Source organism: Dendrobates tinctorius, unplaced genomic scaffold (assembly GCF_039654945.1).
Source record: "Dendrobates tinctorius isolate UK_male_01 unplaced genomic scaffold, ASM3965494v1 ptg000044l, whole genome shotgun sequence".
In the NCBI taxonomy this organism is placed as follows: Eukaryota; Metazoa; Chordata; class Amphibia; order Anura; family Dendrobatidae; genus Dendrobates; species Dendrobates tinctorius.
In genome coordinates, this window is record NW_027361712.1 from 13,714,350 (window position 1) to 13,737,952 (window position 23,603).

The 23,603-nt window shown below is 42.5% G+C and overlaps 1 protein-coding gene across 1 annotated transcript in view; it reads right to left on the reverse strand.

Moving 5' to 3' along the window:
- ROR2 (receptor tyrosine kinase like orphan receptor 2) overlaps positions 1-23,603 on the reverse strand; it is a 209,653-nt gene that overhangs the window by 68,405 nt on the left and 117,645 nt on the right. Inside the window, exon 2 of the mRNA XM_073575342.1 lies at positions 6,720-6,800. Within this exon, the coding sequence (XP_073431443.1) occupies positions 6,720-6,800 (81 nt within the window). The remainder of the gene's footprint in view (positions 1-6,719; positions 6,801-23,603) is intronic.

Here is a 23,603-nt window from a genome sequence, read left to right on the forward strand (position 1 = left end):
TCGCTATGTGTGACTCCAGCTTAACTGTTCAAACCAAGCATAAGCGCTCAGCGCACTCTTGACGTGGCCGAGCAGTGCAGTGCCTCTTTTTACTGTCTTCCATCTATTTCCACCCTTCCCTGGCTCTTGTAAAGCTAGAGCGGTCAATCGAAAAAATAGTAGGGTGGAGATAGAAAACAAGTAGAAAAGAAGGGGAACAAGCCTTCTCGGTCATGCCAAGGGTGCACCGATCACGTGTGCCTGGTTTGAACAGTCATTTTGTGCTGACAGACTCCCTTGAAAAGCGAGGACTACCTTCTGTTTTTATATGTGTATAAGGAGAGTTGGGAAGAACAGCTTTTACGAAATAAGCATTTGACTGACAGTTATTAAAATCCTATATGCACCTTTAGATGGGCATTCATTATTAGTCCTCTGCTTTTGTCTTTGTGAGAACTGCGATTATCTCACACTACAGTGACAGCAAACAAAGATTATCAAGATATTAAAATGGGTGGAAGTCAGAATAATGTTTCTGGAAAGAACAATTCAGATTAAGAAATCACATGGAGAAGTTCCTCTTAGGGTACCGTTACACCTAGCGACTCACCAGCGATCCCGATACCGATATGACGCGGTCAGGATCGCTGGTGCATCGCTAGGTGGTCGCTAGTGAGCTGCCACACAGGCAGATCTCACTAGCGACATCGCTGGGGTCGGGGATCGCTACTTACCTGTCAGACGAGGCGATCCTGCGTCCTCCCGCCCGGCTCCACGCGTCGCTCGTCGTCACAGCAGGAAGCGCCGCAGGAAGTGACCGACGAGGAATGATCCAGGAGCTTCTCGCGCGATCAGCGATAACCAGCGGGGGAGCCGGTCGGAGGTAAGTATCACATGCAGCGATATCGCTAGCAATATCGCTGCAACGTCACAAAATCGGTGACTTTACAGCGATATTGCTAGCGATATCGAAGTGTGTAACGGGGGTTTTAAGGTACTGTCACACTTAAGGTACTGTCACACTTAGCGATGCAGCAGCGATCCCGACCAGCGATATGACGCAGTCAGGATCGCTGGTGCATCGCTAAGTGGTCGCTAGTGAGCTGCCACACAGGCAGATCTCACCAGCGATATAGCAGCGGTCGGGGGTCGTTACTTACCTGTCAGACGAGGCGATCCTGATGTCCTCCCGCCCGCGTCCACACGTCGCTCGTCGGCGCCACAGGAAGCCCAGCAGGAAGCTGACGACGAGAAACGGCCCAGGACGTTCTCGCGCGATCAGCGATAATCAGCGGGGGAGTCGGTCGGAGGTAAGTATCACACATAGCGATATCGCTAGCAATATCGCTGCTACGTCACAAAACCAGTGATGTTACAGCGATAATGCTAGCGATATCGCTAAGTGTGATGGGGCCTTTAGGTGCAGGAATGTCTGTTACATATCTACAATACACATTAAAATGCACAGCTCTTGTAAGGGACTGTGCACACCTTAAGTATTTACAGCAGACATTTCACCAAAAAAAGTGTGTCTTGGCCAGAAAAAAGCTGCATAAAAGATGCACGTTTTTGCCACATTTTTTTGGTGAAAAACGATGCAAAATTAGTAAGAATTGACAGCAAAAACACACGGAAAAAACGTAACAAAAAACGTAATGTGTGAACATACCCTAACAGTAATAAACACCTCCCTAACCGCTCCAAGTCCTGATCCATCATCTTGTAACCACAATTTCTGAATGACCGGAAGTCAGAGCACAAGTTCTCAATGTAAGTCTATGATGCCTTGTTCTGGTCTTTATCTGGCTCTCATAGACTTATATTGAGGAGTGACTTCCGGATCACCCAGCAAACACTGGAGCGATCCGGCAGGTCACAAGCTGTAGAAGACGACCGGTATGGAACCAAGAATAGATAAAGACGGTGATTGGTAAAAATATTACTAGGGGCAGGGACCCTACATTAGTGGCATCATTCCAGCGCTGAAATAGAAAGAACAAGTTGGAGTGGTGCTTTAAAATACAAAATGAGTAATCTTGCAATTTTCACATTGGCTATTGGATTTTTTTATAGACTGCCATAGGCGAATGTCACAGATGACCCTTCACAATGATCACACTCATTAGATGCGATAATAAGAAAGATGGGGTCAGAGTCTGTTCATTGTGGCTAATGTCCACGTGTTTTTCCTGAAAAAACAAGTGAGAGTTGATAAAAAGCCCTGGCAGCCAGTGTTAAAATGACAAGATTTCGTTCTTTTTTTACAAAAAAAAAAAGAAAACATTGTCATAAAAATATATATGTAACACAAAAATCTGGTTTAAAATGTAGGTTATTTTCCAATGACACATTCCCTTAAAAGTTCTTATGTGCAGTTTTTCAAAAATTCCAGATTCTATCACAACGTAAAGCACACATGTATAAAAAAAAAATAATATAAACAGTGTAGTCGAGGCTTGAATGCACAGCATGAGTTCATACACCCTTATGAAAACTCACAGAGGTGCCTGCAAGGTATGTGGTCTACACCATACAAAGGAGAGAATGTTTGTTTGTTTACTTGCTAAAAAGAAAAAAAATATTAATCCCAACCCAGGTGAAAACATGCCAAAAGCAGAAGCAAAAATCTCATTCCTGAGGATAAACAGCATTCTCAAGGAAACCAGTCTTGACTAATTGCTTCCTTACTCTGCCATGTACTGGCTGGAATGCAGCACAGGCTCAAATCTGTTACTACAAAATTAGACTGAGTTATTAAATGGCCAAGCTGATGGAACATAAACCATGGCAGACTATCGCCATTTTAGCCATCAACAGCGTGTGCAAATTATGTCACATTAACATTACCAAAGAGGTGTACTGTCCTGAATTTTAAGATAGCACTGAAGATGGGTGCACATGAAATCTCATAATCTGTTCTCAAGGATGTATACTAAATATACCAATGGACCAAGATGAACGCATCAAACAAAGATCAGTTTGAAGCCACTTTGAAAACTATATTATGGCATTGCATAACTTGCAATTCCCAAATATATTGTGAAGTAACTGGAATACTTCATTTATAAGTGATATTATCTTTGTAATATCTTGTTGCATTTAGAACTGAGAACATACAAACTCCTTGCAGATGTTGCCTCTGGTGATATTTGATCCCATGACCTCAGCATAAGTCCACCAAGCTGCACTTAGGCTGGTTTCACATTTGCGGATGTCCGAGCTGCGGAGAGCTGCGTAGTTCCTCCGTGAAGCTCCACCCACTGCCGCACCTCCTCCGGGCAGCTCCACCTACATCTGCATGCGGCCTGTGTACCTATCTATAACATTGGGTACGCAGGCCATGCGGATGTATGCGGATGCGTCCGCATTTGTCGTTTTGACACTGCGGCGACCTGCTTCGAACGCAACATGTTGCATTTTGTTGTGGTCGCCGCGGCGTCAAAACAATGCATGCGGACGCATCCGCACACATTCTTATGGCTTGCGTACCCAATGTTAAAGATAGGTACGCAGGCCGCATGCAGACGTAGGTGGAGCTTAACGGAGGAGGTGCGGCAGTGGGCGGAGCTTCACAGAGGAACTACGCAGCTCTGCCAAACGCTAGTGTGAAACTAGCCTTACAACAGGACAAACATGACTGATGATACGTTTCAGTTTTTGGAAACCCCTTTAAGAGAAGAGCCCTGTAAGCTATTATTAGACAATCCCTTGCTCTACCGGTGGAGTCTAATTTGATCAGTTTACACATGAAGGACTATCTGCAGACAATATGAAGACTACAAAGCAAGCAAAACCATTAATATTCCTTGGGGACATACAATAGTGAGCTAAATCAAATTAATTAATGTTGCTGATTTTGACAGACATGTATCTGAAGTGTATGGCGGAGTCCCACCTCTCCTCTGACATCAGAAGTTGGAGGTTAAAAAAATTGGATAGGTTGGATTATATGTTTTTTATGGAATCTATGCAGCTCTCCAGGTAAGTAATTTTTAAGGTGGCTCATTTAAAGGGAATCTGTCACCCCCCCGGGCGTATATGACCTATTAATATGGGCATACAGGTGATAGAAATGATAAACTAGTCCTACCTGTATGCCTCAAATTAGCTGTCTTGTTGAGAAATCTTATATTCTCTCCTTACGCTAATGATTTCTTCCAGGCTCTGGGGCGTGCAGTGCCTGGAAGAAATCCCTGCCTTCTGTCTTCATTATAATACTACCCCCTCCCATGCACGTCAGTTGTGGCCCCAGAATCCTGTTCCTGCGCCCTGTTCTGCTCTAAACTACGTACCTTTTCCTCCCCTTTATGGGCACTGCTTCGGGATCTTCTGTGCAGGTGCTCTCTCCATTTCCTCCCTGCATAAGCATCGCTAGGAACCATGCAGGGAAGAAGTGGGGAGAGCACCTTATCGTCGTGCACGCCAGAGGTCACTATAGCGGAATTTGCCGCCGACTGAGCAGAAGATCCCTGAATGCTGTGCCCATAGGGAGGAGAAGGTATATATTGTGGAGGGAGTGCAGGGTGCAGATGAAGGATTTCAGCGCCAGAACTGACATGCATGAGTGACAGATTCCCTTTAAATCACATGTATGCGTATTGGGGGTTAGGATGAATAGCTGTCAGCAGAATGAGCGCTGGATCATCAGTTATTCTATGTGTACACCCACAATAACTCAACAGAAAGTTCCACATGATAATCAATTACAGTAAACTAGCTTGGCTTGTGCGAAATTTTGCGCACATTGGTCATCAGGGGCGCAGGCAATTTCAGAAAAAGCAAGCTGGTCAAATGTAAATGTATTTCATGAGCTGATGAACACAGACAGGTATTTATATATGTAGATTGGTAATACAATAAATTGGTTTGATAAGTAGAGGCCAAAAAATGTCTTCCGGTTGAGGTGCTGCAGGTCATTGTGTCTTTCTGCAGGTTTATGAAAATGAATGTTTAAACTGTATTTAGTGATAAAATCGTGAATGTGTGGTTTGTTTGGCTCTTTTCTTGCTGAAGGGAGCAAGTTTACGTTTCAAATGGTGTATCATTTGTGTAGTGGGGCGAAGTAATCTGCGAAAAAGCAGTGCATGTTTACAAATGTATTTGCATATGTGACTCACCATTTGTGTGTTTGGGGCGAAGTAATCACCGAAAAAGCAGTGCATGTTTAAAAATGTGTTTGCATATGTATGTGCCTCACCTGCAGTGAAGAGTGCAATCCTCCAATTTGGCTAAAATAGGCTGGCAAGCAGTTCAGCAAGCTGGAAAGTCCCCAAGGCAAATGTTTGGATTTGTTTGTGATGTCTGTAAACAGCTTTGTGGTAGTGTGCTTTGGGGTAGTGTGGTGCCACCTGCAGGTCAGTTTTCCTTACTGCAAGTTTATGAAATTTAAACTGTATTTTGTGATCAAATCGTGGATGTGTGATTTGTTTGGCTATTTTTTTGTCGAAAGGGGCAAGTTTACCTTTCAGATGGTGTATCATTTGTGTGTGTGGGTGCAGTATGAGCGGAGATAGAGTAATCACCGAAAAACAGTGTTTAGAAATAATAGAATAGATTATTCCAATAGCTATACCTGGTGATTGTTTTAATTGGCTTTCCAAAACTAAGAAGTAACAATTCACTTCTACAGCTTCAGCCCATATTAGGGGACCAGAACAATTAATGACATGTAATATTTAGGGAGCTCTGTTACCTATTTTGCTTGGACCCTAGGTGTGCTAAATTAAAGAAGCCCTCCCATTACCTTTTTTCCCCACTAAACCTGTGTATAAGTACTATAGTGTATATGTGTGTTAATACATATGATTATGCAATATACTGAAAAAAAAAATGGACAGCACCTCCAAAAATCATACATTGATCTAATGCCGCCAGGCAAAAATATATATTCCTGAACATGAGGTTCTTGGTTTAACATTCTGATCAGACTGTATGAAGCCCACTGCCATGACACGAGTGGGTCCCTAAATTTACACCTAGTTTCTACTGCACTTAGATCGCGCGCGGCGTTCCCTTTTTTTTCACTATCCTCAGGGTTGTTTGGATTCATGTATCAGTTTCTGGTTTTAATTAGTAAAATATAGTTGTTACATACCCTTTAATCCTTCTCTATGTTAGTGTCAATTGATTATAACATTGTACATTTTTACTATGAGGAGGTTTTTGATTTCCACTCATTTTTATACATATATGTTTACACTGTTCATTCAGTATTTATGGTATTTAGCTCAATGGTAGTTAATGGGTGTGGAAGCATATTTGGGGTTAGGTGTTTGCTTTCCAGAACATTGTGGTTATGGGTGTGAAAACGTTGCACTGCACTTGTCTGCAGCCAAGATAATGATGCAGAGGTCTCCTAATTCTGAATGTGGTCTGCATCAAGATGTTTCAGTAGCTGGGTTACTTTCCAGTACACCACAAAGTGTAAAGAAATGGAAGTCTGAATCTCACCACCATGACTTTGTACATATTGTTACACTCAGCAGACAATAATTTTTCTGTATTTCAGTTTACTAAAAAATGTAGACCAATGATTCACTCTTTTTGTCATACACTTTGACTTGAGTGAATAACGTGTCGTATCCTGTCCCAAGGGTGTTGGGCTGCTCAATAATGTGAATTATAAGGTGCAGGTATAATGTGTTAAGAGTTCTCAGGCTGTATGATATTTTGATATAAAGAAATGTCAACGATTAGGTGAATATCATATGAAGGAATTAATCAAGAACTGTCTGCCTTACCCCGAGGAGTCGGCACGAGTCTGTCATGACTGTCCAGTTGCCCCAAGGGCTCATTTGAATTGGAAAAATCACCTATTTCACCTGTAACAGAAGTAAACATCAGTCAATAGATATATTTCATTACAAAACCCAGTCTTAACGAAAAGGATGTCAATGTAAAGATCATCTCAACAGCTATTTACTAGTGCAGTCACAATCTAACCACCAGAACTATGAAGAACCCCTACAACACAAATAATATCCCACTGGAATTCCCAGTCAAAGAATTACTGACACATTTCTTGTATCCCTACTATGCTTACATGATACCAAAACCGGCTATATCATAAAAGGCACATATTACATATTTGTAAATAATAATACATTGTAATTATGCCTTTTCATAGTGCATGGGACCTGATTGTGCATCAGAATCAACTATGAGCCTACATTGAAAAACAGCCCTAGGTAAATATAACTACACAAATAAGAGATAGCACAGTATATAGCAAAGGAATACCGGTGTATGCCAGACCCAAAACACTCTCAGGAATATGTGGATTATAATAGCATAGAGATTCTATTAAATCATAACTTTTAATTTCAACCTTAAAATACCACAAAGTATTAAACAATATAATATACGCCAAAACAACCATAAAGGCACAGTTGTCCAAAAACAATCCAATCGGTGTCTCACTCATCATAAAGCTGGGTGTATATTAAACATTACAATGAAAATTGTAAAGATCTCACCCAAGCCAAACTAAAGGACGCGATGGTCCATAGAAATCAATGGACAACAGATGACATAAGGGAGATGAAAGGCCCTGTCGTGCCCCATGTGTAACTCCCATCCTGACAAGGGCAGTACCCAGGAGTGGTACTAATCTAGGTGACCCCAAAAACCAAAATCCCTCCCAGAGCATTTCCACCTTGCTAATAAGGTTTTATCAGGGTAGTGTACTTGTGGGGGGAAAGAAGGAAAAATGGTAGTGAGTGCCAGATGTTGTCAGTCTACTTGAGACAATATAGGAGATCACAAAAAGTCCTGTAGTGACAGGAACATTCTGGTTTGGTGTATAGAGTGCTGCAGTACCTTCTTCAAAAAGGATTCTCCCTTTGTGATCTACTACATTGTCTCGAGTAGACTAACAACATCTGGCACTAGCTGATTTTCTACCTCTTTCCCCCACAAGTACTCTCCCCTGATGAAACATTATTATTAAGGTGGAAACACATCAGAAATTTTGGTCTTTGGGGTCACCTAGATTAGTACCACCCTTGTCAACGCTAGAGTCACGCGTGGGACACGGCAAGGCTTAACAGGGCATTTCCATGTCCCTTATTTCAGCTGATGCCCATGGAATTCTATGGACCATCACATCCTTCGGTTTGGCTTGGCTGAAATCTTGATAATTTTTGTCTTAATGCTTAATATTCATTCAGATTTCCATCGTAACTATTATATGGTGAGTGAGACACCCTTTGGATCATTTTTGGGCAACTGTGCCTTTATGGTTGTTTTTACATACTGTATATCACCTTGGTTAATACCTTGTGATATTATAAGGTTAAAATTAAAAGTTAAGTTTTAACAGAATCTCACTATTCTAAAATACTCCACAAATAGGAGATACTCAAAATATTTACTACATATACAGAATACCAACATCTTTAAAAAATAATTAAAATTATATCACATTATAGGGAAGAAAAAGCAGAATCACTGGAAGCAACCAACATGAGCGTATACAGACATGTAGAGATCAAAGTCTTGGTATGATACAAATGGGTGACTGGCAGGACATCAAAAGTGCAAAGTGCCGCAAAAGTAGTTAATAAGTACGAATGGCCTGTCACCCATTTGTTTCATATCATGAATTTAATCTAATCATGTCTGTATACCATTCGATTTTCCTTTTTTCCCCTATTACGTGAACCCTTTTAAATAATTTTTTTATGATGATGGTATTTTCTTACGGTATATGTAATGAAGGCTCTGTATCTTTCCATGTAATATGGGCATGCATTGCATTACAGAGCCATGAGAATAAACTACTGTAGTAAGGGAAATAGGCTGTTATTCTGGATTTGTATGGTCTGATAAGACCTCAAACTTCAATATAAACAGGCATAAATAGTAGAAATAGATAGTGGTACATCTTTGTATAGTGTGGAACCTTTACTATCATTTTGCTTCCTAAAATTCCAAAATACAATAGAAATAGCAATAATGAAGCAAGCCGAAATAATGGAGGTTGCCAAAGTGCAAGTCCCAGTACCAGCAGTCAATGAATGAGCTCTATTGTAGTTGCTTAATCACTGCATCAACCCAACGTCCCAGTGACTATGAATGCTGTGTTACACGGCTGACCATTAACTCTGAGGAAGTAGTTACGAGAGGCCTTTGACATACTTAGAACGCGAACCTCCATAGAGGACTGAAGGGCAAATAACGCATGTTAATAGTGGGAGGTCATTTCCATTCGTAGTTAATGCTATAGAGGGATCTGAATAAATGCAGATTTCATGCTGAGGTCTCCTAACCATTATTGAGTTTCGGCACATTATCTGGGTTGGAATGCTTGCTCGGGCTCATTAAAAGCAACCCGGCCTGTTAAATATATCTCTATTCACATTCTAATTTCATTTTGTGCATGCACTAATTTCCGCATTGCTATAGAGCCGTCAGACTCGGGCTTTGCCATTGGCCAGGCCAAATGGTTCTACTGTTACATAAAAACATTTGTAATCAATTTTAGGATTGCTTTCTTTGGCGAGCTGCAAAATGTTTATTTTCACAATGTAATGGCACAGTACTTAGGAAAAATTGACTTGCTTCAGCACAACTACAATGGGCACATTGTGCACTCAGGCGAATATTCGTAAGTGGGGGTGCAAAAATATACTCTGTGTACCCATGGGGTAGGCTCGCAAGAATTTTCTGGCTATAGCTAAGAAACAATTGATGCATGTAAGACAGGCTTTATTGAATGACGGAGAACAGTTTAATCATTACTGCATATCGACATTTCTAATGCATGATTGCCAGTAAGAAATAAGGATTTATAATGAGGGCCTATTATACATTTATAGTCCTATTTAACCATGTGATGTCTTTTTATACAAGAGTATATATGTATACACACATCTACTGATGCTTCCTAATAAACCAATGGTTAAGTGGTCTTAGAATTTCTTTCTAAAAATCATTCATAATAAATTATTAATTTAATTCTTAGGCCCCTTTCATTTTAATATCATAGAACTAAGGATGAATCGGATTATTTAACCCCATATATCAGGACATTGTCCCTTAATCCTCCTTGATGAATTAATACAGGTAACTGGATTAGGCTAGGTTCACTATATCCTCTATGGATGGCGTAATACATAGCTGATGCCAGTCATCTGCTTTAGAGTACCACCTGCAGCACCCGATGAGCAAGTCTTTACAACTTTCCCCTAACCACTTGTTTGAACAGACCCTCACACATCATTGTTCTTCGCACCATTGTGTTAAATAGTCTGGTCTTTACGGTAAACCTTCCAGTTTTGCATGATTTCGCATAAAGGAACAAGAAAAATAAAAACAAGTAGAGGAGCACAAAGCAGATGTAAAAAAAATCCAAATAATATTAGTCGTGGTATTGGTAATACTAACTATCAGTCTTGCTTCGAAGACAAATCATCCCATCGGTGGCACCACTGCAAGTCACTTTATCTTTATCTAATTGACCCTTTGGCATTTAGAGCAATGCTGACAATCCCCTGGCATAAATCTTCACTTCTCGGAACACTTGAGTACAGGTCATGTTATTCCCTTCAATTCCTTTCAACAATGTCTGCAGTTGTCTTACAGCATCGGTGCTAACATGATGCCTCCACAAAAGACAGGCATGACTAATTGTATCTGTGCTTTTATCGATGACATTTATAGCATTAGTGACATCAGCCTCTTCCTATTCTATGGAATAGAACAAACATTTTAACATATGTAGCTCTACTCCCATAGACTGTATGGTAATTTGGCCTCGTAATTACCTTTTTCTAAAGGTTGCATTCACACTGGCCGTCCCGTGGACATTAAGCAACCGCCGGTCAGCTACATTAAATGCTGTTGGTCAATTGTTTAATAGCCTATATAGGCATTTGTAAAAATTGCCAAAAATACAGACACAGAGACCAAGATGGTGGGTGAACCAAAAGGTACATGAACACATTTATTGAAAGTATAACAGTGTGAACACTGAGGAATCACAGACAAAAATACATATGCACAGCCAAATCAACTAGTATTGTAAAGCAGGGAAAGAAAGTTAATAACAAAAAGTGCCAATAATACCCTGGCAATGTAAGGATTCCAGACAATGCCCAGAAGGGCAACAAAAAGTGCATGGGCTCACCCACAATCCACCCAACACGTGTTTCATAACAGCTTCCACCAAACAAAGCTTTTGCAATGGAGACAGTGATGCTTAGCTCTGTAAAATGCTGTGAAATATCATGGTGTAAAACAAAATATGTTAAAGAGTACTATACGTAAAGAATAGCATCTATTTGGATTACTCATCAGCCAACCAACCATTCTGTAATTATGAAAAAGAACCATATAGGACAACAATACAGATACACCTAAGAGACCAAAAACCATACGGTTATGTCTCAAAGGACATCTCGAATGGCCACTCCTGAATATCATATTATAACATCAAAGAGAAAAGGAGCACTATGTCCAACATGTTACGGGGCTGGCGGAACGCACCGAATAATAAAGATGAGATAATATATATGGTGAGGTCGCAGCCCAGGGCCCACCATGCAGAGGGTGACCAACTGCTGCTAAACAATGAGGGAAAGGTGTGTAGGAGTAAAGCCGGGCACCGGTGCGTAACCACTTAGCCGGTGCTAACAGACACGTGCGCCGTTACTTCACGTAACACGTGCCTGCTGGTGAACAACCGCAACCCGTTAACGTCACAGGTCACTGGGTGTGAACCACTGCTACAACGTGTGCAGTATCCGCCCTGACGGATGCCACTAACCAGCCTAATAACTGGGCTGGAAAGCGCTACTAAAGCGCACGGCGTAACTAGCGGACGCTGTGATAGCAGTGGCCAAGGAGGCCTATACTGGCCAACGCCCTAGGCGCTAGCGGTGGATGTGGAGCAACACTGCGGCGCTATGCAGTGTAGAGCCAACGTACTGACTCTAATCCCACACCCTAACACATACGTAATATCCAAGGAGGGGGGAATTATAATGTGTCAGTCACCAGGCTCATTCATCCATCATCACACATACACTAAATGCAATAGCCTCAGAGTCTATCATAGCACAGGGCGTGGCGGCCATGCGCGCCTTTTATAGCCGTGCCCTTCCGGGACCTTCCTGATCCTCCGGATGGACCAATCGGAACTGGAGAAGGACCTGAGCATGTGACTCCCGATCCCCAATGGGAGATCGTCTCCTGAGCATGCTCAGTGGAGCGAAGGGAGAACTTAGGACTCTGGAGTCTTTTGCTGCTGGACAGGCTATATTGCCATAACTGGACCAGAGGTGGCAGCAGCAAGCAGCAGCAGCAAGCGAACCCATGATGCTGGTGTGGGCAGAAAGCCGGGATCGTGGAGTCGGAACCCAACGCCTAACACAACATCACTGAAAAACGTAGAAATTTATTGACCATTTAATAAATACACAATGACATTAACATAACAAATTATGTACAAAAGGATCAGATAATATAACCTGCCAATGTCTTGACACTTACAGTAAGTGCTCATACGTATATATGGAAATTATACTGGAAATCAGTAATTTGTGGGAATCAAGAGTAGGTGCGCATCCTACCTAAGGTCCCCATCACCCAGCACACCTTGAGAAAGAGGCGAAACGTGCCTCAGTGGTGGCGCTGCACGTGCTCTGACCTTATACAGTATGGGTAAGCACTTTTCTGCGCTAGGTGATGGGGACCTTATGTAGGATGCGCTCCTACTTTTGATTCCCACAAATTAATGATTTCCAGTATAATTCCCATATATATATGAGCACTTAGCACTTTCTATAATGTTACTGTAAAGCCCCCGTTACACACTGCGATATCGCTAGCAATATCGCTGTAAAGTCACCGATTTTGTGACGTTGCAGCGATATTGCTAGCGATATCGCTGCATGTGATACTTACCTACAACCCGCTTCCCCGCTGGTTATCGCTGATCGCGCGAGAAGCTGCTGGACTATTCCTCGTCGGTCACTTCCTGCGGCGCTTCCTGCTGTGACGATGAGCGACGCGTGGACGCGGGCGGGAGGACGCAGGATCGCCGCGTCTGACAGGTAAGTAGCGATCCCCGTCCCCAGCGATGTCTCTAGTGAGATCTGCCGGTGTGGCAGCTCACTAGCGACCACCTAGCGATGCACCAGCGATCCTGACCGCGTCATATCGCTGGTCGGGATCGCTGGTGAGTCGCTAGGTGTAACGGTACCCTAAGTGTCAGGACATTGGCAGCTTATATTACCTGATCCTATTGTACATAATTTGTTATGTTAATGTCATTATGTATTTATTAAACGGTCAATGAATTTCTATGTTTTTCAGTGATGTTGGACATAGTGCTCCTTTTCTCTTTGGTGTTATAATATTCTGTAATTATGTTAGATATTTTAATAATTTTTTTTTATAACTGTGATCCCCCTACTAAGGAAAATCTTATAATTTGTCGATTTCTATAAAAAAATCTTATCTTTCCAACTATTCTATGCTAGGATTATCAATAACAACAACCATTCAATGGTTGGCCAAATTACACTGAACCTTCCCTTCTAGTGTTGCTTTCTTATAAAAATAATAAAATTAGGGCTATTATGCTGAGGATAATGAAACCCAATTATGGCTGAATAAAAACATATATTTTGGACAAACTAGGCGGGCCAGATGTTACGTAAAGTCACTCTTCAGATACATAAATCCACCAAATGAACACATTCTTTATTTTAGTTCCTTCTTATATTTTTTTCATAAAAATTAACTTTTTTGACCTTCTAAGAAAATCCAACCTTTGGTGCTCTTTAGACAATGATCCTAGTGTACACTTTGATTCAGCTGCCAAGCTGATTACTCTGGCTGTGAGAGAAAACCGGCTACTTAGCTTTCTGAATCAGATCCTTTCATTGAAATGTGGACTTTCTTCCCCCTCCTGTAGCCTCAATATTCCTGGCAACTGATTGCACAGCGGTTTTGGCAACTATGTCACGGTGGTGACCAGCTTACAAAACTGACGAAAGGACCATATGAACCATATGATAATTGAATCCAAGTAATTGTTATGGTAAATGTTATATGTTGTTTCTTTATAGAATTTTATCCTATTATTTCCTCGTTTCTTTCAGGTTTGTGCAATACGTTCAGGAAATTAAGATAATCTGTTACAGAAATTACTTAAATAATCTTGAGGATAGAATATTGGAGTCATCTATTCACAGTTTATACAAGCTGGATTGGAAATATTGCCATGTTTCCCTTCCTTTTACAATACTCCTACATAAGGTTCAGCTTTCTTCCTCATGTACATTTGGTCATTTATTTTCATTATGAGAATCTATATAGCTTTATAAACCCCAGTGGTTCAGAGTTTAGCACTGCTGTCCTGGGAACAAATCCCACCAAGGACAACATCTGCGAGGAGCTTGTATGTTCTCTGTTATGAATGAGTCACCGTAGGAGGCAAAAGCAGAAATACAAGCTAAGTCCAGAAAACCGGAGAAGTTGGCAACTATCAGATTGCAGACCCCTGAACCTATCAACACAACTAGCAGTAGCCGTGGGGGGTTCCTACGATGCCCTAGACCCCTCGATCACAGCCGGAGAATTACATAGGCCTAAAGAAAGAAAGGGGAAATCTAAACTGCCCCAGAGCAGACCCCAAAGCAATAGGCAGCCCCCAACATATAATGACGGTGAAGCAAGATGAAAATACTAACACAGACAGAAAGATAGACTGAGCAAAGACGGGGCCCAAAACTACCTAGATAGGAAAGGACAGGAAGGCTGCTGTCTGCAATCTGCCAAAACCCTATCAAAGACATAAGGCAACAAGCTGATATGAAAAAGGCCCTGAAGCAGCTAGGCTTCAAAAACTAAATCAGCACTCAGGTATTTTCAGAAGACAGAGCTAAATGAATTCAGCACACCCCAGCAGGGAATGGCAGAAATCCAGAAAAACAAAGCAAAACAAAGTCAAAGCACCAAAGCAAAAGGCCGAGCAGCAAACTTAGCTTTAGAGGAGCAGGAATTCAGACTGGTCTCCAAGGATCCCACAGAGAAATCACCCGCAGGGCAGAAGGGCGTCGGCAGCCTTATATCCAGTCAGTAACTCCACTCAGCCAGTCATCATCATCAGCCTCAGGTGTTTGATAATCAGGCTCACTACCTTTCTTTACCAGAAGAGGGAGTTCCTCGGGCCTCAGTAATGAAGGGGAAAATGAACTCACAACAGTACCTCCCCCTTGAGGAGGGGTCACCGAACCCTCAACTACGCCACCAGGGCGATCAGGGTGAGCCCGATGAAAGGCATGCACCAATCTTTTGGCATGAATATCAGAGGCAGAGACCCAGGAATTATCCTCCTGACCATAACCCTTCCACTTAACCAAATACTGGAGTCTCCGTCTAGCCAGACGGGAATCCAGTACTTTCTCTACCTCATATTCCATGTTACCTTCAACCAATACAGGGTCTGGAGGTGCCACCCCCGGAACAACAGGTTCAACAAACCTCTTCAACAATGATTTATGGAACACATTATGGATTTTAAATGTGACAGGAAGAGCCAAACGAAAAGAGACCGGATTAATAATCTCCACAATCTTGTAAGGTCCAATAAATCTAGGCTTAAACTTAGGAGAAGCCACCTTCATAGCAATATTTTTTGATGATAACCACACCATATCACCAACCTTAAACTGGGGACCAAAGGTCCTATGTCGGTTGGAAAACCGCTGGGCCTTTTCCTGGGAGAGAGATAACTTATCCACCACTTGGTCCCAGATCTGGTGCATTCTCTCCACCACAGTGTCAACACCTGGGCAGGCAGAGGGCTCCACCTGCCCTGAAGAAAATCGAGGATGAAACCCAAAGTTACAAAAAAAAGGTGACATCAAAGTGGCAGAACTAGCTCTATTATTTAAAGCAAATTCGGCCAAGGGCAAAAATGAAACCCAATCATCCTGATCAGCAGAAATAAAACATCTCAAATATGACTCCAAGGTCTGGTTTGTTCTCTCTGTCTGCCCATTGGTCTGAGGGTGAAAAGCAGAGGAGAAGGACAACTGAATTCCCAGCCTGGAACAGAAAGTTCTCCAATATCTAGACACAAATTGGACTCCTCTGTCAGATACAATGTTCTCAGGAATCCCAATCCTTGGAGAAGATCAAAATATCATCCAGATAGATAATCAAAAATTTATCGACAAAATCTCAGAAAATATCGTTCATGAAGCACTGGAAGACAGAAGGGGCATTAGTGAGCCCAAAAGGCATCACCGGGTACTCAAAATGTCCCTCCGGAGTATTAAACGCCGTCTTCCATTCATCCCCATGCTTAATGCGAATAAGATTATACGTCCCCCTGAGGTCAAGCTTGGTAAACCAGCAAGCACCTTTAACTCTGGAGAATAGATCAGAAATCAGGGGTAACGGATACTGATATTTAACAGTAATTTTGTTGAGGGCACGATAATCAATACAAGGTCTTAATGATCCATCCTTTTTGGCTACAAAAAAAAACCCGGCACCTAAGGGTGACGAGGATGGTCTAATATGACCCTTCTCCAACGCCTCCTTAATATAGGATCGCATAGCCTTGTGCTCGGGTACAGATAAATTGAAGAGCCGACCCTTGGGAAATTTACACCCCGGGCTCAGTTCAATTGCACAGTCATAACTCCTATGAGGAGGCAGAGACGCAGACTCATTCTCACTAAATACATCATAAAAGTCCGCCAAATAATCAGGAACATCATGCGACTGAGGAGAGGTGGAAAACACCGGAGCCTCACTAAAGGCACGATGACAACCCCAACTCACCACAGACACAGATTTCCAATCCAAAACTGGATTATGAATCTGTAACCAGGGAAACCCCAGAACAATAGTATCATGCAGATTATGCAACACCAAAAATCTGCAATTTTCTTGATGGTCTGGGGCGACCCGCATTACCACCTGGGTCCAAAACTGGGGTTTATTTTTAGCCAAAGGAGTAGCATCAATCCCCCTCAAAGGGATAGGCGTCTGCAGAGGTGTCATCGGAAATCCACAACGTTTAGCAAAATCCAAGTCCATTAGGTTTAGGGCTGCTCCCGAATCCACAAAAGCCTTGGCGTAAAATGTGGACAGGGAGCAGATCAGAGTAATAGCCAGAAGAAACTTAGGTTGAACACCCCCAACAGAAAACGTGTGTGCAAAGCGTTTCTCTCGTTTAGGACAGACAGAAATAATATGCGAGGCATCTCCACAGAAAAAACACAACTTATTACGCCTTCTGAACTCCTGACGCTGCTCTCTGGAAAAAACTCTATCACATTGCATAGGTTCAGACATTTGTTCAACAGGTGGCCACACCTCTCGTGCAGCTTTGCGTTCGCGCAAACGCCGATCAACCTGAATGGCTAATGACATAGAATCGTCAAGACCAGAGGGAACAGGAAATCCCACCATAGTATCTTTTACGGCTTCTGACAACCTCTTCCGAAAGAGAGCAGCCAAGGCATTATCATTCCAGGTAGTAAGTACTGCCCACTTTCGGAATTTTTGACAGTACAATTCTGCAGAATCACGACCCTGGCTCAATGCCAGCAGGGTCTTTTCAGCCTGATCAATGGCATTAGGTTCGTCATACAACAACCCCAAAGCTTGAAAGAATGCGTTCACATTAGTCAGAATAGGATCATCTGGTTTCAAAGAAAACGCCCAATCCTGGGGATCGCCACGCAGCAAAGAGATAACAATTTTAACCTGCTGCGCGGAGCTCCCTGACGAGTTAGGCTTCAAGGCAAAAAATAATTTACAATTATTTTTGAAATTCAAAAATTTAGACCGATCCCCAAAAAATACATCAGGTGTAGGAATCTTTGGTTCAGCAGCATGTGAATGAGCAAGGTAGGTGGAAATTCCCCGCACTTCCGCAGCGAGCTGCTCCACACGATCAGACAATTGCTTTATCTCCATTGAGAGAAAAAAAAAATCCCCCTACGGCCTCAGAGATATAGAGGAAAAAATATACACACTTTTTTTTTTTTTTTTTTTTTTTATACAATTCTTTCCTGCTATTGAGTACCCTAGGATCTGCGGTATGGCGGGTGATTCTGTTATGAATGAGTCACCGTAGGAGGCAAAAGCAGAAATACAAGCTAAGTCCAGAAAACCAGAGAAGTTGGCAACTATCAGATTGCAGACCCCTGAACCTATCAACACAACTAGCAGTAGCCGTGGGGGGTTCCTACGATGCCCTAGACCCCTCGATCACAGCCGGAGAATTACATAGGCCTAAAGAAAGAAAGGGGAAATCTAAACTGCCCCAGAGCAGACCCCAAAGCAATAGGCAGCCCCCAACATATAATGACGGTGAAGCAAGATGAAAATACTAACACAGACAGAAAGATAGACTGAGCAAAGATGGGGCCCAAAACTACCTAGATAGGAAAGGACAGGAAGGCTGCTGTCTGCAATCTGCCAAAACCCTATCAAAGACATAAGTGTCAGGATCCTAGGACTTTCCGGTCTGTTTTGAATGAACTTTTGCCCTTGGTTAAGATGGAGTTTTCGGTCCTGTCGCATCACTTCCTCTTAGCTGCCCTTAGTTAAGATGGAGTTTTCGTTTACATCACTTCCTCCCCAGCTGCATAAAAACCCGCCCCTAAGCACAAGCAAATCGCTTGAGTATATTGATTCTTGGTGTGCTCCTGCCCTGCCACTCTCCCAGATCTTGTGACTCTGGAACAACTCTGCTTCCTGCTTGAAACTTCACCTCTCTGGACCTCTGGATACCGCTGGACTTCTGGCTACCGTACCGGTTAGTGTTTGTGCCCACTGAAGGTCCCCTTACTGGATCTCCACCGGACTCATCATACCAGAGGCTCGCTACAACTGGACTTCTGTTTGCTATACTGGTTAGTAGCTGTTACCCGGTGCCCGCTGAACATTATCCTGCTGGACATTTGTTATACTCTGGACTTTGCCTGCAATACCCAGTTATATTCCGTACTCAGTGACTCTTAATAACTTACCATCCTTGCTGAACCTTTTGCTATGTGCTGCTGTATGTCTGTGCTCTGAACCCGTTTCGTATTTCCACGTTTATTGTGCACAATTATATATAAATCACTTGCTTCACTAAGCGTGTCTCTGCCGTCATTGCCCTACGCCATTGAAGTCCTTATACCATACATAAGTATTATAATAAGCCAACAAGCTGATATGAAAAAGGCCCTGAAGCAGCTAGGCTTCAAAAACTAAATCAGCACTCAGGTATTTTCAGAAGACAGAGCTAAATGAATTCAGCACACCCCAGCAGGGAATGGCAGAAATCCAGAAAAACAAAGCAAAACAAAGTCAAAGCACCAAAGCAAAAGGCCGAGCAGCAAACTTAGCTTTAGAGGAGCAGGAATTCAGACTGGTCTCCAAGGATCCCACAGAGAAATCACCCGCAGGGCAGAAGGGCGTCGGCAGCCTTATATCCAGTCAGTAACTCCACTCAGCCAGTCATCATCATCAGCCTCAGGTGTTTGATAATCAGGCTCACTACCTTTCTTTACCAGAAGAGGGAGTTCCTCGGGCCTCAGTAATGAAGGGGAAAATGAACTCACAACAGTTCTCCCAGTGTTTGTGCGGGTTTCCTCTGGGTTCTCCGGTTTCCTCCCACACTCCAAAGACATTCTGATAGGGAATCTATATTGTGAGCCCCAATGATGTCTGCAAAGTGCTGCAGAATATGATGGTGCTATATAAGTGAGTAAGCTTGTGACATCTGTCAGAGACGGCACCATACTACTGCATGATCAGACCACTACATCTGACCATACAAGTTCTTTTATATAACTGCTACCGACATATCAATCTTTGATGCTAAGTATTAGTTGCTTCATTATTGGATTTATTCATATCATGAATGTCCCTCACTTGTTGGAACTGCAGATATATTTCCATGACTCCACGTGTTAAGGGGGTTTTACACATAGCGATATCGCTAGCAATATCGCTAAAGCATCACCGATTTGGTGACGCAGCAGCGATATTGCTAGCGATATCGCTATGTGTGATACTTACCTCTGACCGGCTCCCCCGTTGTCTGTTGTTGATCGCACGAGATCACGCAGCTCCATTTCTCATTGGGCGCTTCCTGCTGGGCTTCCTGTGGCGGGAGGACATCAGGATTGCCCCGTCTGAAATGTAAGTATCGTCCGGTGTATCGCTGCTGCATCGCTGTAAGATCTGCCTGTTTGGCAGCTCACTAGCGATCATTTAGCGATGTACCAGCGATCCTGACCGGGTCGTATCGTGGTCGGGATCACTGGTGCATCGCTAAATGTAAAAGGGCCTTTAGTTTAATGTAACATATAGATACCATTGCCCAACAATTCACCTCTGTCAATTTGCTGATCTCTTGTGTACACAGCTCGCACTGTTTAGCTAATCTGCTAAATGCCTCAAATTCTTACTCCAAAAACAACATATCAACTTAACCCGTCCCACACACACATGCACATATCCTTTCTATAGGAGTCATATTTCCAGCCGATTAAACACATAATACTATGTTCAAGCCACCAAAGACATGACAATAAACATGACAATCAGGCTTTGATATGTACCGACAGCCATAATGTTTCACAGTTAAGATCTGTAAAGCCATCCTCATGGGGAAAAACACGGAATTGCTAAATAAGCACCAGGGTCTTGATCCAGTAGTTCCATATGTGGTGCATGACATAACATGACTTCTCATTGGAAAACCTACGTGACATATTTTTGAGCTTAAAAATGATCTCCAGTACAAAATGAAGAAAGGTCCACTCTTCAATTAGAAGAAATGGAAAACAAATATTCTGCCATTTGCTTAATAAAAACACTGGACACAGATAATTAGTCCATTGTGTTCATAAAGAGTGTATTCCCCCTTCCCTCCATGATTTAGAACTGGTATGAGTAGAACGTCAATCACTGATGAGTGGTGGGGGGCACTGGACTTGAGAGCTAATCAAGAATACACCAATTGGCCAAACAGCATAATACTTTTGAGCAGACATGTCCTCAAACTATGCTACCCACACATACAGTGGGGAAAAAAAGTATTTGATATAGTGTCGATTTTCAAAGATTTTACACATACAAAGAATGGAAAGGTCATAGGTACACTTCAACTGTGAGAGATGGAATCTAAGAATAAAAAACAGAAAATCACATTGTATGATTTTGCATAATTACTTTGCATTTTATTTAATAAAATAAGTACTGTTTATACTCGAGTATAAGGCGACCCAAGTATAAGCCAAGGCACCTAATTTTACCACGAAAAACTGGGAAAACGTATTGACTCGAGTATAAGCCGGGTATGCATTGTCCCCTCATCCCTATCCTGGTATGCATGACTCCCCCGTCCCTCTATGTATGGCTCCCCGGTTCCTGTCCTTGTTTACAAGGCTCCCCAGTCGCTGTTCTTGTATGCATGGTTCCCCCATCGCTCTACTTGTATGCATGGCTCCCCCGTCCCATCCTTGTATGCATTGCTCCTTATTCCCTATCCTTCTATGCATGGTTTCTATAAAAAAAAAAAAATCCTACTTACCTTGCCTGCGCACCCTCGCTGCATCTCTTTCCAGCGCCAGTGGCTCTTCCAGCCGAGCGATCACGTGGCTCCGCTCATTAAAGTAATGATTATTCACTTCACGCCTGGAGAGGCGTGAAAAAAAAGTTTTGGTGTTATTCATATTCTCTGAAAAAAGGCCAAGAAAGCAAACATTCTGCCAGGGTATGTAAACTTTTGAGCACAAATGTAGCTCTGAGTTCAGGACCAGTACAAGTCATGTAAACTACAGTATAGCTGCACAACCAGGACAACTTATTAACAGGTATGTAAGGAAGAGTGCGGGAACTTTGTATGTATGCCTAATCCAAGTGTTTATGTGAGTCTTACTACCAATATTTAGTTACTGTGTCCCAGAAGTTTACATTAAAGTTCATGGGAATTTTACAAGAACATCAGAATAAAACCACATTACAAACTAAGCAAATAAATCTTGATTGCTGCCAGTCACAATGGCATTCGACATTTGCTTCTTCCCATTACGTAAACTCAATCCACATTTTTAACATCTTTCTCTGAGTAACTTTACATTCCCATAAAAGGCTAACATGATTTAATGTATGCCATTTTGTGATGTAAGGATTTCCTCGGATACATTAGATATTTGCCAGCCAGTCTTAAGCACAGGTTTTGTTATGACATGCATGGTGTGTCACACCTTTTTCTTAGGGCACTTTAACCGATGAGGAATTTAGATTTTCCGTCAAGCAATGTAAATATTAGGAATGTCTTGCTCGGCTGGTGAGAATGTCAATTATCTGCACAGGTGTAAATCTTCTTTAAAACATCTTTAGCTGCAGAGGTAGATTTACTGACAATATAACGCTATGGGGGGCAGCAATATGTTCATTCAGTCAGTCTGACGTGTGCTTTGAGTTTAAAGTACTTAAATGTGACACTGGTGCTGCACCAATATTAATAAGAATGCAGTGATCAATTGAACAGAAATAAGACAAATCAATATAGCTTGTACCAGGGGTGGCCACTGACATTTTGGGACCCCTACATACATGTATATTACATAGTCTCCTTTATTATGTATATTGCCATCCCTTATTATACAGTGCACTCTCTTGTTATGTACAGCACTGTCCCTTACATATTGGATTATATAGAGCCCTGTTTTTTATTACATACCGTCCTGTCTTGTTAGGTGTATAATTCAATGTTGGCTGATGGAGCATGGGAAAGCTTCCTTTCTAATGGACTGGTCGTCTGGTGACCAGTTTCTCCATCAGCAGTCATTTTATATCTAACAAGAGAGGGGACTACCGTATATACTCAAGTATAAGCCAACCTGAGTATAAGCTGAGGCACCTAATTTTGTCATGAAAAACTAGGAAAACGTATTGACTCAAGTATAATCCGGGTATGCATTGTCCCCTCATCCCTATCCTTGTATGCATGGCTCCTCATCCCTGTCCTGGTACGCATGGCTCTTTGTCCCCGTTCTTGTCTGCATGGCTCATCATCCCTATCGTTGTATGCATGGTTCCTCATCCTTATCCTTGAATGCATGGCCCCCATGAGAAAAGCATTAAAAAGAAACTCTTACTTACCTTCCCTTGCAGCATCCTGTTCCGGTTTCCAGCAGCTCCTGCGGCCAAGCAATCAGGTGACCCCGCTAATTAAAGTAATGAGTATTATCCTCGCTCCACTCACCGTGGACAAGTGATTGCTCGGCCACAGGAGCTGCTGGAAGCTAGAACAGGATGCTGCGAGGGCACACAGGGAAGGTAAGTAGGAAGTTTTCTTTTTTTACAGCTGCTGGAAGCCGGTTGGCTGCAACTGTGCGTGCTATAAGACATATGAAAATTCGTTGCCAGTGCAGTGAATATTCATTTCTCTTTAGCAGTGGGCACAGTTACAGGCACAGCCGCCGGCTCCTGGCTCCTGCCTCCTGTGACCCGCAGCTCAGCCGCTCCCCCTCCTCCGCAAGCTTCTGGGACAACGACTCGTGTATAAGCCGAGGGGGGGGGTGGGGTGGGGGGGGTGATTTCAGCTCAAAAAATGTGCTGAAAAACTCGGCTTATACACGAGTACA